Below are 20,732 nucleotides of genomic sequence, written 5' to 3'. Positions count from 1 at the left end.
ATTAGCATCCATTGTATTCTCTTTAAATCTGTCAGGTTTTTTTCTTTTTCTTCTTCTTCTTTTTTTATTGAGACCTTATTGAGATACCGAAGGTCTCGGTGGATTATCATGGACACACTGATAATATGGAACATAAAATGTGTCCAAAGCTATAGCCTTGGCTGTAAAAACAGAGCCAATGTATCCATCTTGCTGACGATCAGCTGAAGCAGATGCGATACAGGCTCTCGGGTATTTCAGGAGCTTGACTGATTTAGTGTAGCCACTGGTTGCACCTGCAGTGCTGGGACGGTGGTTATGAGCTTATTTTACACAAAATCCCAAATCTGTCATGATCCTGGGCCATGTTGGCCCAGCATTCTTGGTTCTCTTGTATTTTTGGTATGTTGTTCTGTATTTAGGCCATGGTTCCTGCCCTGTTACGTTGTTCCTTATGTGTTTTCCCCCTTGTGACTCTTACCCCCTGTGTGCCCCTCTGTGTATCTGTGAGCCCTCGTCTCTCCTTGTGTTTTATTCCATGTTTTCCCCAGCCCGTTATGTCTGTGCTCTCCCCGTGCTCTCTCTCCTCCTGTCTGAACCTCTGTACTTCCTGTTTTACTTTGACAGTCTCCCGTCAGTGTTGCGTTTACTCCTGCCTTGTCTTGTTATGATTATCAGCGTCACCTGTGTTCCTCGTGTGCTCCCACTTCCCTCGTTAACCCTCTGTGTATTTAGGTCTGCGTCTCCCTCAGTTCGGTGTCGCGTTCTCCCTCATGCTGTGTGTGATTCTCCCTGTGTCTCCTGGTATGCATTATGATTAGTTTTCCCAGTTTAGTTTTGTATTGTTTGTGATCTGTTTCCAGCAATAAAGCTGTGCTTTTGAGTTCAAGTTCAGTCCCCGTGAGTTTGCGTTTGGGTCCAATCCCTGCCTGCCACACAGCGAAACATGACAAAATCTGTGTTCTCTTACATACACAGTATCAAAGGTGAAGAAGAGCAGGCAATCTGTTGTTCATTCTTTCAAACCTGGGAAATAAGGGGAACAAAACTGCAAGATTGAAGCCTTATTTCTACACCTTTTACTCACATGTTATTCACTCTTTGTCTCATCCTGCCCTCAGAAACCCTTAACATTTAGGAGAAAAGTGGAAATACACTAAAATAACAAGCCAATGAGCTCGACCTGCTTTTGACCTGACAAATGATGCTAACAGCTGCTGAGTGTTCTCGGTTATTGTAAGACACTGGGGTCAAGGATTGGGGTCACTTCCTCCCCAGGATGAACCTGGACTGCATTTTGACCCAATTTAGCAACTGTTGGGATGCAAAACAGCTGCATAGTTGTTTGCTCTGAAACCCTTCTTTTGATCCACAGTGGATCTTTGGTGTGGTGCTTTCTACTGTAGACTTAATAAGAGATTAGCAACTGAGCAAAGAGGAAAGAGCCACCTGAATAGCTTTGTCTGAGAATTTGTTGCACACATTGAAACATTGGCTACAAATTAGTGGAATAATTGCAAATGCTCAAATCAAACACAATAACTTTGAAAACTTTGCAGATTTCTGAGGGAGAGCTGTGGAAGAACCAAGCTAAACTAGTTACAGTAATGTGGAAATAAAAAGGGTTTCATGCAATAAATCAACTCTTGACCCAGAAGGGGACTCATTGATGACGTCCTCCAGTTCATTTTAAAGGTGTTGGCTGAGACCAGTCAGATTTCTTTACAACAAACTAGGAAAATCATTTCTGTGAGGACCTTGCTAAAGTGACCATATCTGTACATGCTGATAAACCACAATTCCCTTAACTGACTGCGGATTCACTTTGTGTCTGTTTACAGGGGATCTTAGCTCATTGGTAATGCAGAGAGAAGGCATATGGGAACTCAGAACCACTCAGAAGCTAGAGAGAGACACTTGCATTCAGCCCTCCAAAAAGCAGTGTGTTCAAATTGATTAAAAAGAAGTTGCAGGGTTTACAAAGGAGTAGGCAGGACCTAACCTGAAAGACTAGTCTGCATTTTTGATACAGCCTTGAGATGACAGTAAATGGCTACAATATATAAACGTGGGTCTGCAAAGCTCTGCGTAGAACCTACAAGCTATCTGTGTTGTACCATGCTAGGACCTTGAGTTCACAAATAAACACCCCGAGACCAAGGTTTGTGGGTTGCTCACATACACCTCTTTCACAGATGCCCATTCATTCAGACAGGTTATACTCTCCTGGCAGATGCTAAATCCAGCAGCACCCATGAAGTCCAAAAATTATTTATTATTATTATCTATTTATTCTTTATGTCATATACAAAGCCTTTTGCATGACAAACACTGTCTTTTTTTGCCCTTGTTTGTATGACAAACAGGAACCTCTTAAGGGTTCTGCTTACTAAAACTGCAGCTCTGCAAGTCTGTGAATGGAGTGTAAATAACTGAATAAACACAAGGTCATCAGGGTCGCTGGGATGGTCAAGAGTCTTTAAACTGTGACAGTCCACTGGCGCCGCTGGATACAGCCACACTTATGTCAGTGAATGGACTCGACTGCAAGTGGATTGGCCGACGGCCCGTTCTTCAAACTGTAGCGAACAACTCACGCTGCAGAGCTAAAGCAGATGGTATCGCTCAGACCTCCCCACCCCCCGACATCCTCCCTCTGCAGGAACACTTTGGATAAGCTACATGAGTGTCTCCTGTGTGATGAATACAAACCTTAGCCTGCCTACAGAGCCTTGGCCTTCATCCCTGGAAAACAAGGAAAAGGCTTCTTAAGGGATTTCTTTATGGCTTGAGGAGCTGATATGGATGAAGATGAAAAGGTCACAGGGCTGTGTTCAGTTGCAGATGTTGATCCTTCTGAGTTTGTAGTATGTCTTACTCTGTATTTCCATCGCAGTCACTTAACCAGCGAGCATTTTTCCATTCCTTGTGTCCAATTCTTGCTTTTCTCTTCTGACAGGAGGCGAGACAAACCACAGCCATGGCAATAGGCTGCAGGTGATTAAGTGGGAAAGAAGCCTTTTAGCTTCTCTTTGGTTTCTTTGAACTGATGATCGATCACCTCCATCTTATCCATTCTTATCACTCCCTGTCTTCATTCGTATTTTTCTTTCTCCTGCTTTTGCTCCTTCATTCACATTTCATTTGAGAAACAACTAATACATCATTCTTCCTGCTTTATTCATGATGTGTGATACTTTGGAAAGTCTCTCCAAAGGTAATCCTTGCACTGAAGAGTAGACAATCTGGGGGAAAGCTGCCAAAAATTGACAGTTTATTTTATTATTTTAGTTGGCCCATCATTTTTCTGACACGTTGGTCAGAGTGCAGTTTCTACAGCTGGTTAAACACAGCTTGGGGTAAGCCGAAACAACATGCCATTTACACGGAGCCCCGTGACATTTGAACCCTGCAGACATCCGCTTTTAACATCAGACTGTAGTTGCTCTAATTAACTTAAAGTCTATTCCTACCAAATTTCTTCGTGAAGCAAAGACAGGACAAGACAAAAGTTTAATACTCAAGTCAAGCTTTCTTTGATTGCAGTGTTGCTATGTGCTATGTCAACTTTTAATGAAGTCTAAATGCCTTCATGTCATTCTGGTGGATATCAATGCCGTGTGTGGAAAAAGCCAGACGAGGTTCTGTTGTATTTGGTCCTCCTGTCTCACTCCCAATATTGTGATAGGTTTTTATTTCTCATAGAATTTATTTGCCACCATGTGTTATCAGCGTAAAATATCATTCCAGCTATTGAGGATTTTTAATGATTCAGAACATTTTCTTAAATAAGCAACCTTAAAATTTGGCAAGACTGCTTGTCGGGAACATTATCTCTCTCCTGGCTGTTTTTGGCATTTTCAGTCAGACAAATATGTAAAGAGAGGGTAATGAATTTGACTGTTGTGAACAGTACTTGAATATCACTCACACAAAGGCTGTTTTTACATTGAATAAGGAGTCATCATTTTTTCTCTAGGAAGTCAAATTTGGACTTTTCATGTCTTTTAAAACAAAAACATGCTTCTCAACACAGCATGTAACCCTGGCGTTTCACTAAAAACTGACCTGACCTCCGGGGCTTTAAGTGAAAAAGTGAGGGAGAAATTCATGAAATATTTCACTTTACAAAGCTGATACTGTTCTCTTGCCAGTGCTGCCAAGTTGGTGCCCCATGTTAAGATTTAAGATAAAAAAAAACTCTGAAGCAGCAGGGAGGTGGCCGCAGAGTTTTTGCATGCATGTGTGTTACAGCTGAGACAGGGAGTACTTGGCACTGCTAACCTGACTGGCTCAACTATTTGTCTTTTGGCTCTCTGCAGCCCCGGATCTGCCAGCTTGTACAGGCATGGAGAAAAAAGACCCTTATCAGTGACCCAGCTCCTGTCATGTCTTTTGACTTAAAAAGGGAACACTCCAGAGCCTTGAGTCACTGGTTCATGCTCTGACCAAAACAGGTCCCGATCTGCAGGACACTCTCAATTCTTGTATTACAGAGCCAAAGAGGTTTCTTAGCTTTCAACTCTAATGTTGGCTAATTTAACATTATTATAGGAAAAACAAGGTTTTTAAAGTCTAAAATCTCATGAATCGTGACCTTGTAAGCACATTCTGCTTTAACCTTCATGACCCCCCCTCCTCCAAGATGCTTTACCCTGTTTTCATTAAGAAAGCACTGCATGCACCTCTTCCACAGTCTTGTTTAGTCACACTTAGACCTTTTAACCTTTTGTAAAACATGCAGCAGTGTTTCCACTAAACTCCACTTAAGCATCGGCCAGTCTGCAGCACAGCTTCTTCTGGATGGATGTTGACGTGATTTTTAATTATTGCTTTCTTTTGGGGAGACTAAAGGGCAAAAAATTTGCACTTTAGCTTCCGTAATGCATCCTAACAGCCAGCTATTTGTGTGCTTTGTGAATATTTAATGGATCCGGTGGTTACTTTGTAATGTGCATAACCCATTTGACTCATGTCCACATCCTCTGCAGTTTTATGCTAATGCAAACAGCGTACAAACTGAGCAATTTACGGGTGGTGCGTTGATCAAAGAGGTGATCAAAAAACCTAAGTCAGTGCATCTTTAACAGCTTTCCGCTGTATACATTAACATATATTAAGTGGGCCATAGTCCACAAAGACCACCGGCCGAGGAGAAGCTGGTCTGCCTCAATGCCCTGCTCCCCGAGATGAATTTTGGATGAAACACAAGAATGCGCTCCGCTCACTCCTCAGCGCCTTTTACGCTGACTCCAGACCTCACTTTACCAAACAGACATAAGGCTCCTGTTGTATCCATGTGCAAAGTGTGGGCTTTTTAAAAAAACTTGTTAAAACAAGATTTCACTCTAGTAATGCATTCACTGTCGCAGCTTATTTTCTCATTTTAAACTCTGTGTAAAACTGAGGTGAGGTCCACAAACTGGACACTTTTCACCTGCGCTGACAATTGTCTTCATAAAGCTTTCAGGCAAGCGGAAAAGCATCATGGTGTGTAGTCTCTGTAATAATGAATCGCAGCTTGGTGGTTTTAATACTGCAGATGGCATCAACGGGGTTCAGAGAGAACGTGTTGCCTAATTTTGCTGCGGTAGGTACAGCGAGTCATTTCTTGGATCGCAAATTTTTGTTCACTGGCAACAAAAACAACGTTTTTCAAACAAAACTGCAACACTTTTCAGTTAATTTCAAGGTTGCATTATACTAACTGTGGCTAGATAAATGTGTTAAAAAGAGTTGTCAGTTTTGGAATTGTTTACTGTAGATTTTCAGATGAAGCTGCCCCTGCACTCAACAACAGTCATCATCACTGAACAAACAAAACTGGTTCTAAAACACTGTGTTTCCAGTCTTCTGAAACTAACTAAACTGAAATTAACGATCTGTATTACTGTATGTGACCAAATCCACTTATCATTAGCTCTCCATCCAGCCTATTTCCCCCCTGGCAGTATTATATTATGTTTGACTACTGTGGAATTTCCTTGAAAACCTTTCTGGTTTAGGGTTCATTGTCCTTTGCCGAATGAACTAATTGCATTTTCTTTTATTTATCCTTTAATGGCACAGTGTTGTGTTTGAATTTACTGGAAGGCCGGGGCCTTTCTGTGTGGTGTTTGTGTTTTCTCCCCATGTTTGCGTGGGTTCTGGCTTCCTCCCACAGTCCAAAAACATTCATGTTATGTTAATCAGTAATTCTAAATCAGCCAAAGGTGTGAATTTGAATGGTTATCTGTCTCTGTGTTAGTCCCTCAATAGACTGACGACCTGTCCAGTACGTATCTCTTGCCCTATGACAGCTGGTATAGGCTCCAGCCAACCATGATCCTGAATTGGATAAGCAGAAAAAAAGAAGGATGGATTTTCCTTTATCACTCAACGGAACTAGCAGCTTATGCCTGCATACCGAGACCGTTCAGACAAAACCGAAGTACCAGTGATGACCAAAGCTCTGAGCAGGACTTATTTGAGGATGTGGGCAGAGGTTTTGTTTTGGATGCTGAGCCAAGAAGATAATGGGTCATGGAAAATGATTTGTTATGAAATCCTGCACACAATATTTGGATGCGATTGCCGGTGACGTTACTGGTAACAGTAAATTTGTGTAGGCAGGTCCTTTCCCCCCCTTCTCCAGCTGGATTACTGAAGTTTATTTCCTGCACAGCTTTGTGCATGTAATCAGCCATTGATAGGGAATTGCAGCTCATTTACTCAATATCAGGCAACGTGTGTTGCATCCTGTTTCCTCTGTTATTTCAAAAGTTTCCAAAAGTTTGAACAGGAAATCACTTAATTTTGTTGTCTATTCTCTCACTTGTCTGGTGGAGGCTGGCTCCACTATATAGTCCTGTATGTTAGTTTTTCTCCATTGGTTTGGCTCATTTCTTGAAACAGAAATTACATCCTCAAAACTCTAAGATCATTTGGCAAAACACTCTTACAGTTTAGCACAACACTATAGCTCACCTGCAAAAGCTCATCTCTCTTCCAAAACTGTTCACTCAGGCTTCGATCTAAATCCCTTTCTCATCTAAACAGTCAGTGTCTCCAAAATGGCAAAGATCCTTCTCAATAGCTTTGGCTCATTTCTCGACACTCATCTCTCATTTCTCATCATTCGTGGTGCTTTTGTCAAAATAAACCTGGATGGTTGATCACAACAACGTGGTCCACCTGCAAAAGCTCATATCTCTCCTAAAACAGTTCATTCATGTCTCAAAACTACATTTCTTGCTAATCTGAATAGTCAGTGCCCCCAAAATGCATCGTCCCTTTGGCATTGTGTGAGTACTGCCATACGAAATGTTTAGATGTTTTGTCACTATGGCAGAGGACCAACAATATATAACAGAAAAGAGTAGCCTCCAAGGTTTGACATCACAGACTGCACTCACACTACCAAGGAAATTATAACCATTTTATATTCACACACAAAGAAAGTTTCATATGTAAAAAGAAAATGTACATTATAGTAAATTGTATGAACACAAAATCAAAAAACAAGGACTTATTCAGTGGTCGCTGTACTCATTCTCCTGCTCTTGTCCACTGTCTTCACCCTCCTGATTATTTACACGCTGTTGTCCGTCTGGCCACAGATTCTCGTCCACATCACAGCGGATACTTTCTCTTGCGATGCAACGAGGGAAGAAACGGCGTGCATGCCGCAACCATCCCCTGCGTTGATCTCCTGTAATGTTGTCACACGCTGCGTCCATAGCATGGAGCAGGGACGGCTGATCCTGAGCATGATGCTCATACACTCTCCACCTCCAAGCAGAGAAAAACTCCTCTATCGGATTGAGGAAAGGAGAGTAAGGTGGTAGGAACCCCATGACCATCCTTGGATGCATTGTAAACCAGCCGCTAATGAGTGGGCTATGGTGGAAATTGACATTGTCCCACACAATTACATAAATGGGTTGGTGAGGCCCTATGAGACCTCTCTCATTTTCAGGGATAAAAATCGGTATAAAGGTGATCCAAGATGATGAGGAGCTTGTGTGTGTTGTATGGGCCAAGACTGGGGATGTGAGTGGCCACACCATTTTCAGAAATGGCAGCACACAGTTATATTGCCCCCTCGCTGACCTGGGACATCCACTGTGGCCAATAATATTACGGCCACGTCTTCGGCCCTTGGCCAGGTTGAAGCCAGCTTCATCCACGAACACCAGGATGTGAGGGGTCTCATGTCCTTCCAATGCCATTATTCTCTAAAATAGAGTAAAGAACAAAATCAGTCATACGGAAGAGTCATATACTACAGTTAGACAATTACATGTTCTCCCCCACAGGTTCAATATACTACAGGCCACTACTCCAGTGGTTCTAAACTAGTGATCGGCCTATGAGGAAGTACTGCAGGGGTATTTGAGAGAAAGGGGAGTGGGAAATACTGATGACTCACTGAGATGTTACAGTAAAACCTACAGTATTAGATAGATTTGATTGGGAGACAACAAAATAAGGATTATAATGAGAATTGTATCATACAGTAAACTGCAGTTTTCTGTTGAAATTGTTGAAGTCAGATGCAGCAAATACTGATTCTGAAATCAGGTAAAGGAGGTATTGAAACCAAATAAGTGAACTACTGCTTACTGTGATTACAGGTAGGGTTATAATGAGAGACAACCAGTAACTGACTTACATTCACATACTGGTAGCGCAGCTCCTTCACTCTGTCAGAGTTCCTCTCAAATGGTACCCTGTAGATTTGTTTCATTGTCATCTGATGCTTCTTCAAAACCCGGTCTATTGTGGAGATGCTTATTGTGTTTATATTCTGGAATATATGATTGTCCTGAAGGATGGCATCACGGATCTGTCTCAATGTGATGGCATTATTTGCCATCACCATGTTACAAATCTCTCTTTCCTGTTGTTCATTGAGCAGTTTTCCTCTGCCACCCACGCAAGGTTGTCGTCCAATCCTACACATAGAACAGAATACAGTAAGTTACCAGTGTAATTGTATTATTGTTTTACTCACAGTAACTTCACCACAATCCTAATGCAACATTGCAGTGACTGGAATACCACTCTAAACTGTATGAATTATGTAATTCCATAGTTTACAGTACTTTGTCCAATATCTTTCTTATCATATTTAGTATCACAACATTCCACTAGTCCTCTCCACCTGCTAGTATAGACCTACTACTGTAGGCAGATGCACACAAAATCTCTACAGTAAGTTATACATTTTTTGCCTCACGCACAGTGCCCTGTCCTATACAACATATAATTCCATCATAGATTACATAGAGTACATACCCGTTTTCCCTGCGAAAGGTTTGGATGATGGAGGAGACTGTAGAGCGAGGCACATTAGGCTGCTCTCAACGACCTGCCTCTGCCATTGTGAGGCCATGGTTTATGACATGGTCTATAATTGTGGCCCGAATTTCATTCGGGACAGCACAGTGTCTTCACGCACCTCGGCCTCTTCCCCCTATTCCTCCACCACGCATTCTCAGTCCTCCTCTTCTTCTTCCTCCTCTTCCTTGAGGGAGAACTTCCCCTTGTCCATTTGCTTGGCCTTGTCTATCCATGTTCAGAGATCGGACTGGCTCTGGTCAAGCTCTATATATCTGTGTTTGGCAGCACACAATCATGGAACACACCTGTGTGTGACACTCCCCCTTCGTTAGCCTAGTTTCACCTGACTGTCAATGACTGTCATCAATTTATCAAATATTCAAAGAAATTCATATATGGTATTCATGGTATTATGTTCTTGACCAATTTTGACAATTGAACAGACAGTTGTGCATGCGAGTACTTATACAATGAAATCATGCTGACATGTTTTGGAGAGAATGATCATTAGACTGAGAATCAACTAATCAGTTTAGATCTACAAGATCTATTCATTTGGAAAATGTGCTAAATGTGGGCTACCTGTATAACTGTAGGCTACTTGTACTTAATCATTTGCAAAGATGCACTGAGACAATTGAGACATGTACTAAGGCATTTGCCATTTGATAAAATGAATGAGAAATGCCATTCTGTTGTGAACATTTGCCAAGAGGTTTGGAGGTTTGTCCATGTTATTTTGAGAATGTAATTTCTGTTTCAAGAAATGAGCCAAACCAATGGAGAAAAACTGTAATAAGAGTGATCAAATGGAGTCTTAATAAGGGAAGCAACGGTGTAAAGGTTTTTTTCATATATAATTAAAATACCAGTAGATACACACATGGCTCCTTTCCATGAGCGTGGATGCCACGATTTATTCCGATTCCTGTAAACCATCTGGTTCGTCTTACAAGCTGCTGAAATTTAAATGGCTGTAAAAGCTGTTTCCATTTTATAGGATAATCAGCTGTGCTGTTGATGTCCTTTTTTCAGGGGCTATTAGAGCATGAACTCATTGTTGGCTTTATTGTGGAAAATATCTTGCCACTTTGAGGACTGCTGGAGCCGACTGCTTGTCATCATAACTTGGAAAAAAGTCAAAACGTTACATATTACACATTTTCAGTAGTTTTCATGTTGTGTGATTTCGTCTTTTGCAAAGGTTGGTAACTTTTGCAAAAGTCTCTTTAAATGAAGAAAACTCCCTGGTCAGCCTGACATTTTGGGGGGGCTGGGAACAAGCTCCTTTCATGCTTCTGCTGTACATTAAAGCTGTAAGAGGTAAATTCCCCCTTTGGAAACCACGTTTGGCTGTGATGTCTGTTTGCCTTTCTGAATATATGAAGGACTCTATTGTAACTGTGCTCCCTCATGGTTTATCTAGGGGAAATTTACAGTATTCTGTTGCAATCCTGACTTTATACCTGCAGTAATGTACAGAAGGAAAACGGGATTACAGAACACTGAATCTGAAACACATTTCTTCGTTTTAGTGCATCAAACAAGATTCGGTTTGGCTCTACAATAGACAGAAACCAAACCTATATCTTTGTGGCTAAATAGGATTTGAAAGCCTTTTCCCAATATTTGGGTGAATCCAGACTTTAAACAGTAGGAGACATTTTCCCATACAAATCATAATCTTCACAGTATTGTCTCCATGTGTGGCTTGTGGTTCGGTTGCTGCAGCGAGGTGCTTGCAACACCGTGTAATCTGTTTCCCCTCTGGGATCAATAAATAAAGATGCAGTATCGACCACAAGCTGCCTGTTTCGGATAAACCTCCTCTGAAATGCCGCACCGAATTGAGCAAATCTGGTAGCTTGCTGACTTTGAGGCATTCTTTGTGCGTTAGTCTGTTCCTGTGCACACAGGCCTCCTTTTTTCTGAGCATCACATTCCTAACATACAGGAGAGCCACACATGCAGGTGCTACTTCATTCCTGAGACATACGAACCTCACATTTCTCCTTGAACACGACAGCCATATGTCCACGACACGCTTATCAATTTCTGCCTCATTCTTTAGAGTTATGTTGCATAAACCCTCAAGAACATGAGCGTGTCATTCAAGGGATTTGAGGGAGAATGTGGAGGTCACAAAGCTTTTAAAAATAAATAATTCGAGCATGACAATTAGATTTGGTGGAATTAACAACAGGATGTGAGGATAACAAACATAAATGTTACAAGAAGCAAAGTGCAATGTCTAAAATCAAGAGAGACACGCTTCCACACACATGCAGGCCTATTCTCTGTGTCAGATGTTGATAAAGGAGTGAGAAGTGTCTTTATTTCCAACACCACCCTAAACAAGATCTACTGACTCTCATTTCTGCTGCGTTTTTCTTAATAGTGACACTGACCTAGTCTCACACCTGGCAGTGTTGTGTAGTCTCAGAAATGTTGTATTGCTCACAGCATGGCTGACATCATTTAAAAATTGTGACACTTTTGAATGAAAGGATGTGAGATTTGACTTTTTTATCTAGCAAGACAGAGAGGGAAATCATGACTAAAAAGGTGGCCAAACCGCACTTTATATTTGTGACAATGAGTGATGGATCAGCAATCAACCACCTCCCCAATAAGCTCCTACTCCCTCTGACGAGCTCCAGCTGTCTGTCTGGTGATAGTACTCCTTGTTGTGTTTAGCAGCATCAGTGAACTCAGTGTCATGGTAACAGATCTGCACTTTTTTCAGTCTTTGGTTAGAGTTGCCCTTCAGCTACAGTCGGATTGGATAGCCAGAAAAAACAAAGACCAGCTGACAGCTGATATCTAGGTTTTATCAAGGACCACCACAACATCCCGAGCAGCCTGCTTGTAAGGAAACACAAGACGGGAACAACCAGAGCTAACTGGCTCTCATCAACATCTCATCGTTTCAAAATGAGATTGTGAGGATTGTCCCATAGGAAACTGATCGAGTTGTCTGAAACTGAATATAAATCCATTACATGTGGGTGGTCGTCATTATACCTAGGAGGCCCAACCACTTGTAGTGTATGTGGAAAAATAATGGGAATTCATGTTTATCTGGGGATTTTATATACCCCTTTTCCAAATTAAAAAGTTTTTAAATAACTGTCACATTCCATAAAAAAGAAAGAGAGAATGTTTCTCTAGGGCTTGAATTTGATCCTTATATGTGACACTTTTTCAAAATGTTTTTTAAATCTGAAAATCAGAATTCATTTGACTTTTATGTCACTCGCTTATCCAAACAGCTTTGCCAGGAGACTTATGTAGACAGATGTAGTTAAGTGCTCCTTCACATCCTTAAATTTTGGATGAAATCAGTTTCAGCAAAGCCAATCAGATCATGATCCAAACCCTCCTGGCTTCTCCCTCTGCATCCACACATACACCCATCCAGAAGAAGCAGCCATTGCTCCATAAAAAAGCCTTCATTAAAGGGTTGTCTTTCTCTATCCTCGTCCTCTCTGCCATGGCTTCTGCTGCACATCAACTGGAAGCTTTTTTTTGACTGAAGCTTCATTAACCTGTGTATTTATGTCTGTACAACAGCATAAAGCCTGAATAGTTGTCTTGTTGCTCGTGTTGGTCAGTTCAGGACCGTTACTGGTTAACACAGGAATCTGACAATGACCACAAATCAATCTGATCTGAGCATTAAATCAAACCCAAGCACTAAAGCTGGAAATATGACAAACAAACTTTTACAACAATTACCAGTCATGCATATCTGCAATTGATTTCATATCTTTTGAATTAGCCGTCATTCACTTTAATAATTTTTTGGCTCTAGATTTTTTGTTGCCTGGTGACAAAATTGTTAGCAGCTGTCTTCCTTTCATTTAGAGGAAAATCAGATATTTAATGTTTAAAACTCTGCTGGCGAGAGAGGACTCTCACTGAGATTGTATGAGCCTTTCTCTGAGTAACAGTGTGACTCATTAAAGCTAAAAGGTGTCTGGGAAAAGTGAAGGGTTAAAATGATTTCAAGGCGAGCTCGAGTCCGGGAGAGATGCGTGTTTTGTGAGATGTGGTGTGACTCCAAGCCACAGAGAAGTTGCTGTGTAACAGCAATGCCTTTCATCTCTAAATAGTTGCATAAAGCTTGAGTCATTTGTCATGGGATTATTGTGCTGAGAGAAGATTGTGTGCACATATATAATATGTGTCTGATCTGGTGAGGTTCCTGACATAGTATGTGAAAAGATTTGAGTGGTTTGATGGTTTGATTAGATTCTAAAGTCCTGGATCAGATGTGACAGCTCATTTCAAATTGCTGCAGACTAACTGACAGCTGAGTAACTTTGACTGGCATCATTCAGACTTTATCCATCATCACCAAATTTTTGTGACTCCTAAGAAAATAAAAAGATCCATTTGAAGGTGCATACACCCACCAGACATACAATGCATTTTGTCAGTGTGAGAGTATACCAGTGTTTTTTGTCTAGCTGTGGGTGATGGAAGTGCCCTGACCCCTGTGAAAGCAGGCTTTATGTAAATTTGTACATAATTATGTGAGTCTGTGTGTAAATGTGTGATTTATTAAACAGATGGCATCAGTTTAAGAAAAAAAGAAGCACAAAGCATTACTTGGAGTGTTTCACTCACTTTTGCGGAGATCTGTGGTTTAATTTCATCTGTTTTTACTCAGATGGACTCCTATTTGCATATTTTGATTTCCATCCATCAGTCCATTTTCTTCCACTTATCCAGTTCAGGGTCACGGGGGATAGGCTGGCCGTAGCTGCCGTAGGGTGACAGGCGGGGTTCATTGTGGACAGGTCACCTGCTTGTCGCATGGCTAAGACAGAGAGACAGACAACCATTCACTCACTCGCACTATGGCAAATTCATAATCACCGATTAACCTAACCCCATGCATGTCATTGGACTGTGGGAGGAAGCCGGAGCAGCCGAGCAAACCAATGCAGACACAAGGAGAAGATGCAGACTCCACACAGGCCAGATGGTGGATTTGACCCCAGGAATTTCTTGCTGTGAGGCAACGGTGCTAACCACGGCGCCACCATGCTGCCCCCATATTAAAATATTAAAATCTCCATGACATGACATGGATATTTCGATTCAAGCAGCAAATTGACTTAGGATAAGAGACTATATTATTTTAACATTATTAATGTAAAAATATTTGCTAAAATGAACACTTATCTCCCCATTTTTCTGTTTTAATGTACTGTCCACTTTCCTGATCGTATAAAATAAACTGCCAATAATAAATAGTTTTATCTTTTGAAATACAGATTATACATTTGGTATGAAAATCAGCTAAGGCCTCTTAACCATTATATTTCATCCTCTAATCTCTTACACACCAAAAACAATCACCATGGACATGGACAAGCTAACCACATATACACTCAAGTGATTTATTAAAGCATTGCTCTATTTTGGGTCCAATATGGGGAGAGCTTTACTCTGATAAGAAAACTAGTTGCGCAGATGCATGTAGGGTTGCCTTTATTTTCATTTTCAGTCTGTGTAATTTGGTACTGTCTTACTGATTATTATGAGTCCTGTGTCTTAAAACACAATTATGAGGAAGAAGTCATATGTCTTATCTTTTTTTGTTTCTTTTGCCACAGACATATTGCCACTTTACAATCATGCAATGCAACTGGCAACAGTAGTCCTCCACCTGCTCTGGAGATCTGCTGCAAGCATGCACCAACCAAAGCCTGTAGCAAGTGGAGACCTCGTTCATGTGTGTCTAATAGTTAGTTAACTTGTTTAAGATGGTGAAGTTGGAGTCACCCATGGATGGGTAGCTGGTTATTGATTTGTTACTTATAAGTCAAGTTATAAGTTATGAAAGAATGGATGCATCCTTTTTTTCCCCCTTTGCAAACACGCCACAAGGACATCCATTGGTGGCATCACTGTTATGCACCAAAGCTCTGTACCATGTATACCAGCACTGCACCCAGAACCTCCACATCAGCACTGGTGTAGGAGAAGAAGCCAAAATCCAGAACAAAGAAATCAGAACTCTTCAGTTTTTCCAGAAAGTGTTGCAACATTTCCCTCAATATGATCTGTGTCAGGTTGATATATCATTGAAATGGCAGAAAAATCAGACACAATCAGCTGCCTTGCAAGTATGGCTTGCACCAGCGATGTGACATTACTATCCAGGCCATAATTCTGTGGAAAATGCCAACATTTCTCATGAATTTGAAGTCACTCTTTAAGACACTTTCTTCTATTCAGAGACAGACTCATTCTCTGTCTTGCAGAGATAGCAGTGTTTGGATAGAGTGTTGCTCATTTGGACAGAAAGCAGACATGTCAAACACAAGCTTCTCTGTAAACACACAGAAAAGATACACACACATCAAACACACACGTTTGATTACACATTCATTTCCTTGTGAAAGAACACTTTAGTTTTACAATATATGGCTACACTGGAGAGTTGTAATTCACACTGTCCCTCAGCCTTGCTTCCTCCACTTGAAACAGTGATTTCTTTAGTATTGAAGCCTTTCCCATTCCTTCTGCCTTCTGAAGCTGCCATTAGTCGAGCCATCTGTAGACGATTTTCAATGTAGTGAATTTTCTTCATATAGAAGAGAAAAGCATTTGCTTGTTGCTGACATCCATCCATCTGTTCATCTGGATTCAAACCCAAGAACTTCTTATTGTGAGGCAATAGTGCTAAACACCACACCACTGTGCTGCCTCCTTACAAATCCTAAACTGGAAATATAATATAAAGTCTGTCACTTTATTTACATTTAAACCCAGTTGTTTAGAAGCACTGTGAGCAAACAGTATCTTATGAAATTAACAACATTTGCTTTGCTTTTCATTTTCTTCCTAATTCCTTCCCTCCCTTTTTCTTAAGAAAAGGGAGTTCACCTGACTAAATCCAGTACTATTCCTCAGTGACTCAGTCATGTGGCAGCACTGTAGTTCATTTATACACCTTGAAGTTATTACTGTGAATGCTAGCTAGCTGGAGGACTTGCACTGTATCTCCTGAGCCTTCCTCTGCTCTCGTTCTCGTGCCCTGTTCCAGTGCAGATGGTGCTCAGACTGAGCCAAAGCAGATTAGTCTGAGAAGAGTCACACCCTGACCGGAATTAGTCACAAGGTTCTCGTAGCTGACATCTTTTTTTGCTCTGGGATGTTTTAAATTTTCACTGCTCTACTTTCCTTATTCACAGTGGTAAGATATGAATATTCCTTTGACACGATCAGCTGCCGGCTTACAAATGTGGCACTGGGATCATGCATGACACAGTACAATCACAGGGTCCTGCTGCATCATGAGAACTAGAGCTAACACAGCGAGTGCAGTCACATTTCCATGGTGATCTGTCCAGCTGTCTGACCTAGTGGAGGAACATCTGCAGTGAAGTCACTCTCGGGCAAAAGACGCAGCGAGTGACAGGCAGCTCTGTGGGAATTTTGGCAGCAGTTCTTTGGCGAACTTTAACCGCTGACAACAGAGAGAAGATATAGAGCAATGTTCACGTCTGGAGATGAAGCAGCCAACAATCCAGTCACCGATTTTCTGATTCCAAGGATCTTTTTGGAATCAGAAATGGGTCAAAGAATACTTGGAAAACATTTCTCAGTGCTTGTTTAAGCTTTCTTGAATTAAAATGTATCACCTTAATAATTACAGCTTCCCGAGTTAAAGTCCTCTTAAAAAACATTACAACTAAGTTACTCTGCTGTACACGCTGACATTGTTTAGTGAGTTTGGATGCACTTCTTGTACATCACTTCCACTTCCAAACAATCTTACATTACAATGCAATCAGATTACTTAGATGGATGCCTTTTGGCTTTGCTGATGTAGGAATCTAGTAATGATAAAACTACAATGACATCATAGACTGTATATGAAAGATGGACATTAGTCTTCTGGTTGCCTAATGACAACTCCAGTGTACAATAATGATAAAGCAGGTTATCTTTTAGGGCATAGCTTGAAAGTATGAAAGTATAGTATGAAAAATCGGCTAAGTTTTGCAATCTTCAACTCACACAAAGTCAAGAAATTCTGGAATGGCATATTTTGACTTGTCAGTGCAGATAAAGATCTCTGAGGAAATGGTGGAAAAAAGAGGAGACCACCTTTTGTATCCCATTTCAGTAAAAGTAACTCTAACCTGGTAGTGAAATTACAGAGCTTAGCTGCAGTGGGCATTACACAGGAGCGTGGTGTGGGTTCCTCTTCACTGTTATTTTTTAATTGCCACAGTCTGTAGCAGTTTCAATCCAATTAATGAAGGAGGGGGAAGAAGTGTGCCTGGCCTCCAGCGGGGAGATTTACTGGCCACACACGGGCACGCACACATCATGCTTGTGGAAGTCTCGATGCTTGCACTCGCTGTCTCGGCCTCTCTTTCTCTTTCCCCCCTCTTTTGTCTTTGCCGCTCCCCTGCACACAGACGTACACACGCCACACGGTACGTCCAATTTACAGGAGCTGCCACTGCACAGCATGTGTGTATTAGTTTTGCTTAATGCCTTCCAGATGCCCAGGCTCTATATCCCGCTGCCTATACACACTGAAAGAACAGACGATTGTTCCGAGGGTCTTCCTACTAAAGAGAACCAGGTGTGGGGGAGACGGCCTGCACATTTGTGACAAAGGGAGAGCGTTGTGAGCTTTTGCTAAATGGGTTTTCATGTTATTTGGTGGGGAGGGGGGTTAGTCACCACACACATTGTGGCAGAGTCGTGCATGCATGCATAGTGTGCAGCGATGATAATGATGGTTGGGATGGAAGCTCCTTCTCAAACTTTATGGGTTCCAAAATGTTTCAAGACAGAAGTTAGAAGGCTTGAAACGGACGACTTTTCTGTACATCAATTATCATTTTTATACATTTATCTTTTCAGTGGTCTCGGCAGCCGAAAGATGACACTTGAGGAGTGCAGCACACCTACACTCTCTGTCCACAGCTGTGGAATGCTTGGATTTCTAGAGCAACATTTCTCTCTGACCCCAAGCTGGATTAACCCACTAGGGGGGCCTAGAAGTAAATATGAGCTGTAGACTGCCACTAGCCCCCTGCCCTCTATGGACTGTGTACTCCATCACCTTCAAGCACCCATCAAAACACAGAGCACACCAAATAACACATGGCAGCTTGATTATTTTGTCAAGAGCTAGGTGCCAAGAGCTGGAGTGTCTCATCTCAAAGGCCAGTTATTATTTCCAGTGATGTTTGTGAGTGTTTTTGATCAGCGTTTGTATATGAATGTTTAGAGAATGAATTTCAGTGTTGTGAGCTTTTGTATGTGTTTGTATATAAACACAGTTATTTGCTCACAGATCTCTCTTACCTCTATCTGAAGTAATTAGACTCAGGTAGTGTCTCTGTGTTTGGTCCAATGTTTGGACAATGTCCTGGTCTGAATTCCCTGACATCAGTTTGTGTTAATTCTTGTTTTGTTTTGGGGTTTTTTGGATGAGTATTATATTTTTTCCCTCCCCTAACAAGATTCTTCCTCCTTTCTGTTCGTCTTTTGCAGACCGTGGTCCTCGGGGAGCCTTGGACCTGACAGAGTTAATTGGCATTCCCCTCCCTCCCTCCGTCTCCTTCGTCACAGGCTTCGAGGGTTACCCCGCTTACAGCTTCGGCCCGGAGGCCAACGTGGGGCGGCTTACAAAGTCATTCATCCCCGACCCGTTCTATCATGACTTCGCCATCACAGTCACAGCCAAACCAACCACCCGGCAAGGCGGCGTGCTGTTCGCCATCACAGATGCATATCAGAAAGTGAGGACTCTGTTTACCTGATCTCTTCTTTGTTTTTTGCTCCCTTCCAGGAAAATATTAAAGCTTCTCTACATGTTTTATGTTCTTCAGATTGTACAGTTAGGTGTGGCTTTGTCTGAAGTGGAGGATGGCTCCCAGAGAGTCATACTGTACTACACCGACGCAGAAACAAGAGGCCGCACCCAGGAAGCTGCTTCATTCAAAATGGGTGACCTGACAGGAAGATGGGCGAGGTTTACACTCACTGTGCAGGGTTCAGAGGTGATTAAAGATGTGCTTCAATGTGCTAATTATCTGTTGTTGTACTCTATGCTATGTTAAAGTGGGATTTGGCAACTTGATTTGTAACATAACCTCGACTTGCTTTCTTTGTGGTGGAAAAGGTAGATATACCTTCAAGGTCTGAAAAGTGAGTCACAAGCATCTGAAACCCGCATTATTTCTTATGGCCAGCAGGGGGTGACTCGTGTTTCTAAAACAAAGTCTGAGGGTATAAAAGTTTATGGAAAAATGACCAATCAGCATCTTTATCTGTGACCTCAGGAAACACTTTCCTGAGTTTGTGGTCTCAATCTATAGTTTAAAGTCCTGTTTTATACAGTGTGATGCTCTTTTTGTAAATTATAGTCTGCATTAGAGTCAAAGAATGGATAAAGTGTGATATTCTTTAGGTCAGCCTACCTTGTGATTGGCAAGTTGCTACTGTCTTGTCATATGTGGTTTTAAAACACCAACATGGCAACAGGCTGCTAAATAAATAGTTTTCTCGTTTTCAGACCTTACATGTGAGTATTATGTCACAAAATTCAGACATACACTTACTGTGTGCCTAAATGCACGGAATAAAGATGTTTGCACAGACTAGCTATTCCATACAATTACATTTTCCTTTTTTCTTATGGTTTTAAAGCTCAAGCATGTGCACTTGTCCCACCACGTAGGTGCGCCTCTACATGGACTGTGAGGAATACCATCGGGTTGCCTTCATCAGGAGCGCTCAGCCTCTGACCTTCGAGTCCAGCTCAGGGATCTTTGTAGGGAATGCCGGGGGTACGGGCCTGCAGAGGTTTGTGGTAAGTCTCGATGTGTGCGTGTTTGTGTCCCTTCTAGCCACATGAGCGCTTTGATACTTCCTACACTGTCTTTTGTCTGCTCTGTACAACAGCTGTATTTCTGCTGTGTTTATTCCTCATCCCAAGCGTCAGTGGGTTTGGATCAATGACTTTGAAATGAATATTGAATCCACGGCTAGTCGCAGAAACAAATGTGGAGTTTGGACAGTTGCCGACTTTACATCTGAGACATGAACACAATAGTCTTCGTTGGCAGCTTTACGACTGCCACGGGAGGCGAGAAATGAATGACCGAGTGTACTCATGAGCACTTCTTTGTCCTATGAGAGCTCCTAAATGACAGGCTGTATATTACTTACATATGTGCACCAGGGCTAGTAGTCTCATTTTGAATGATTTAAACTGAGTGCACCTGTGATTACAGCTGCCAATTCTTTCCCTATAAAGATGAGAAATCAAACAATAGTAAATATTGAAGGGTGGAGGCTAAAGTCCCTCACAATAGTTAAAAATATCCCTGTGCATTTATAGCAAGTACGTGTGATGGAGAAGTGCTGAGAAATCAAATCCA

The 20,732-nt window shown here is 41.7% G+C and overlaps 1 protein-coding gene across 1 annotated transcript in view; it reads left to right on the top strand.

Annotated features, from left to right (window-relative positions):
* The window catches only part of LOC116324436 (collagen alpha-1(XVIII) chain-like), a 63,510-nt gene that overhangs the window by 14,826 nt on the left and 27,952 nt on the right, over window positions 1-20,732 (top strand). The window contains exons 3-5 of the mRNA XM_031745027.2: window positions 18,841-19,088; window positions 19,179-19,349; window positions 20,030-20,161. Coding sequence (XP_031600887.1) covers window positions 18,841-19,088; window positions 19,179-19,349; window positions 20,030-20,161 — 551 coding nt within the window. The remainder of the gene's footprint in view (window positions 1-18,840; window positions 19,089-19,178; window positions 19,350-20,029; window positions 20,162-20,732) is intronic.

The sequence above is a fragment of the Oreochromis aureus genome, linkage group 9, assembly GCF_013358895.1.
Source record: "Oreochromis aureus strain Israel breed Guangdong linkage group 9, ZZ_aureus, whole genome shotgun sequence".
Classification (NCBI taxonomy): Eukaryota; Metazoa; Chordata; class Actinopteri; order Cichliformes; family Cichlidae; genus Oreochromis; species Oreochromis aureus.
This window is presented reverse-complemented; position numbering and strand designations above follow the sequence as displayed.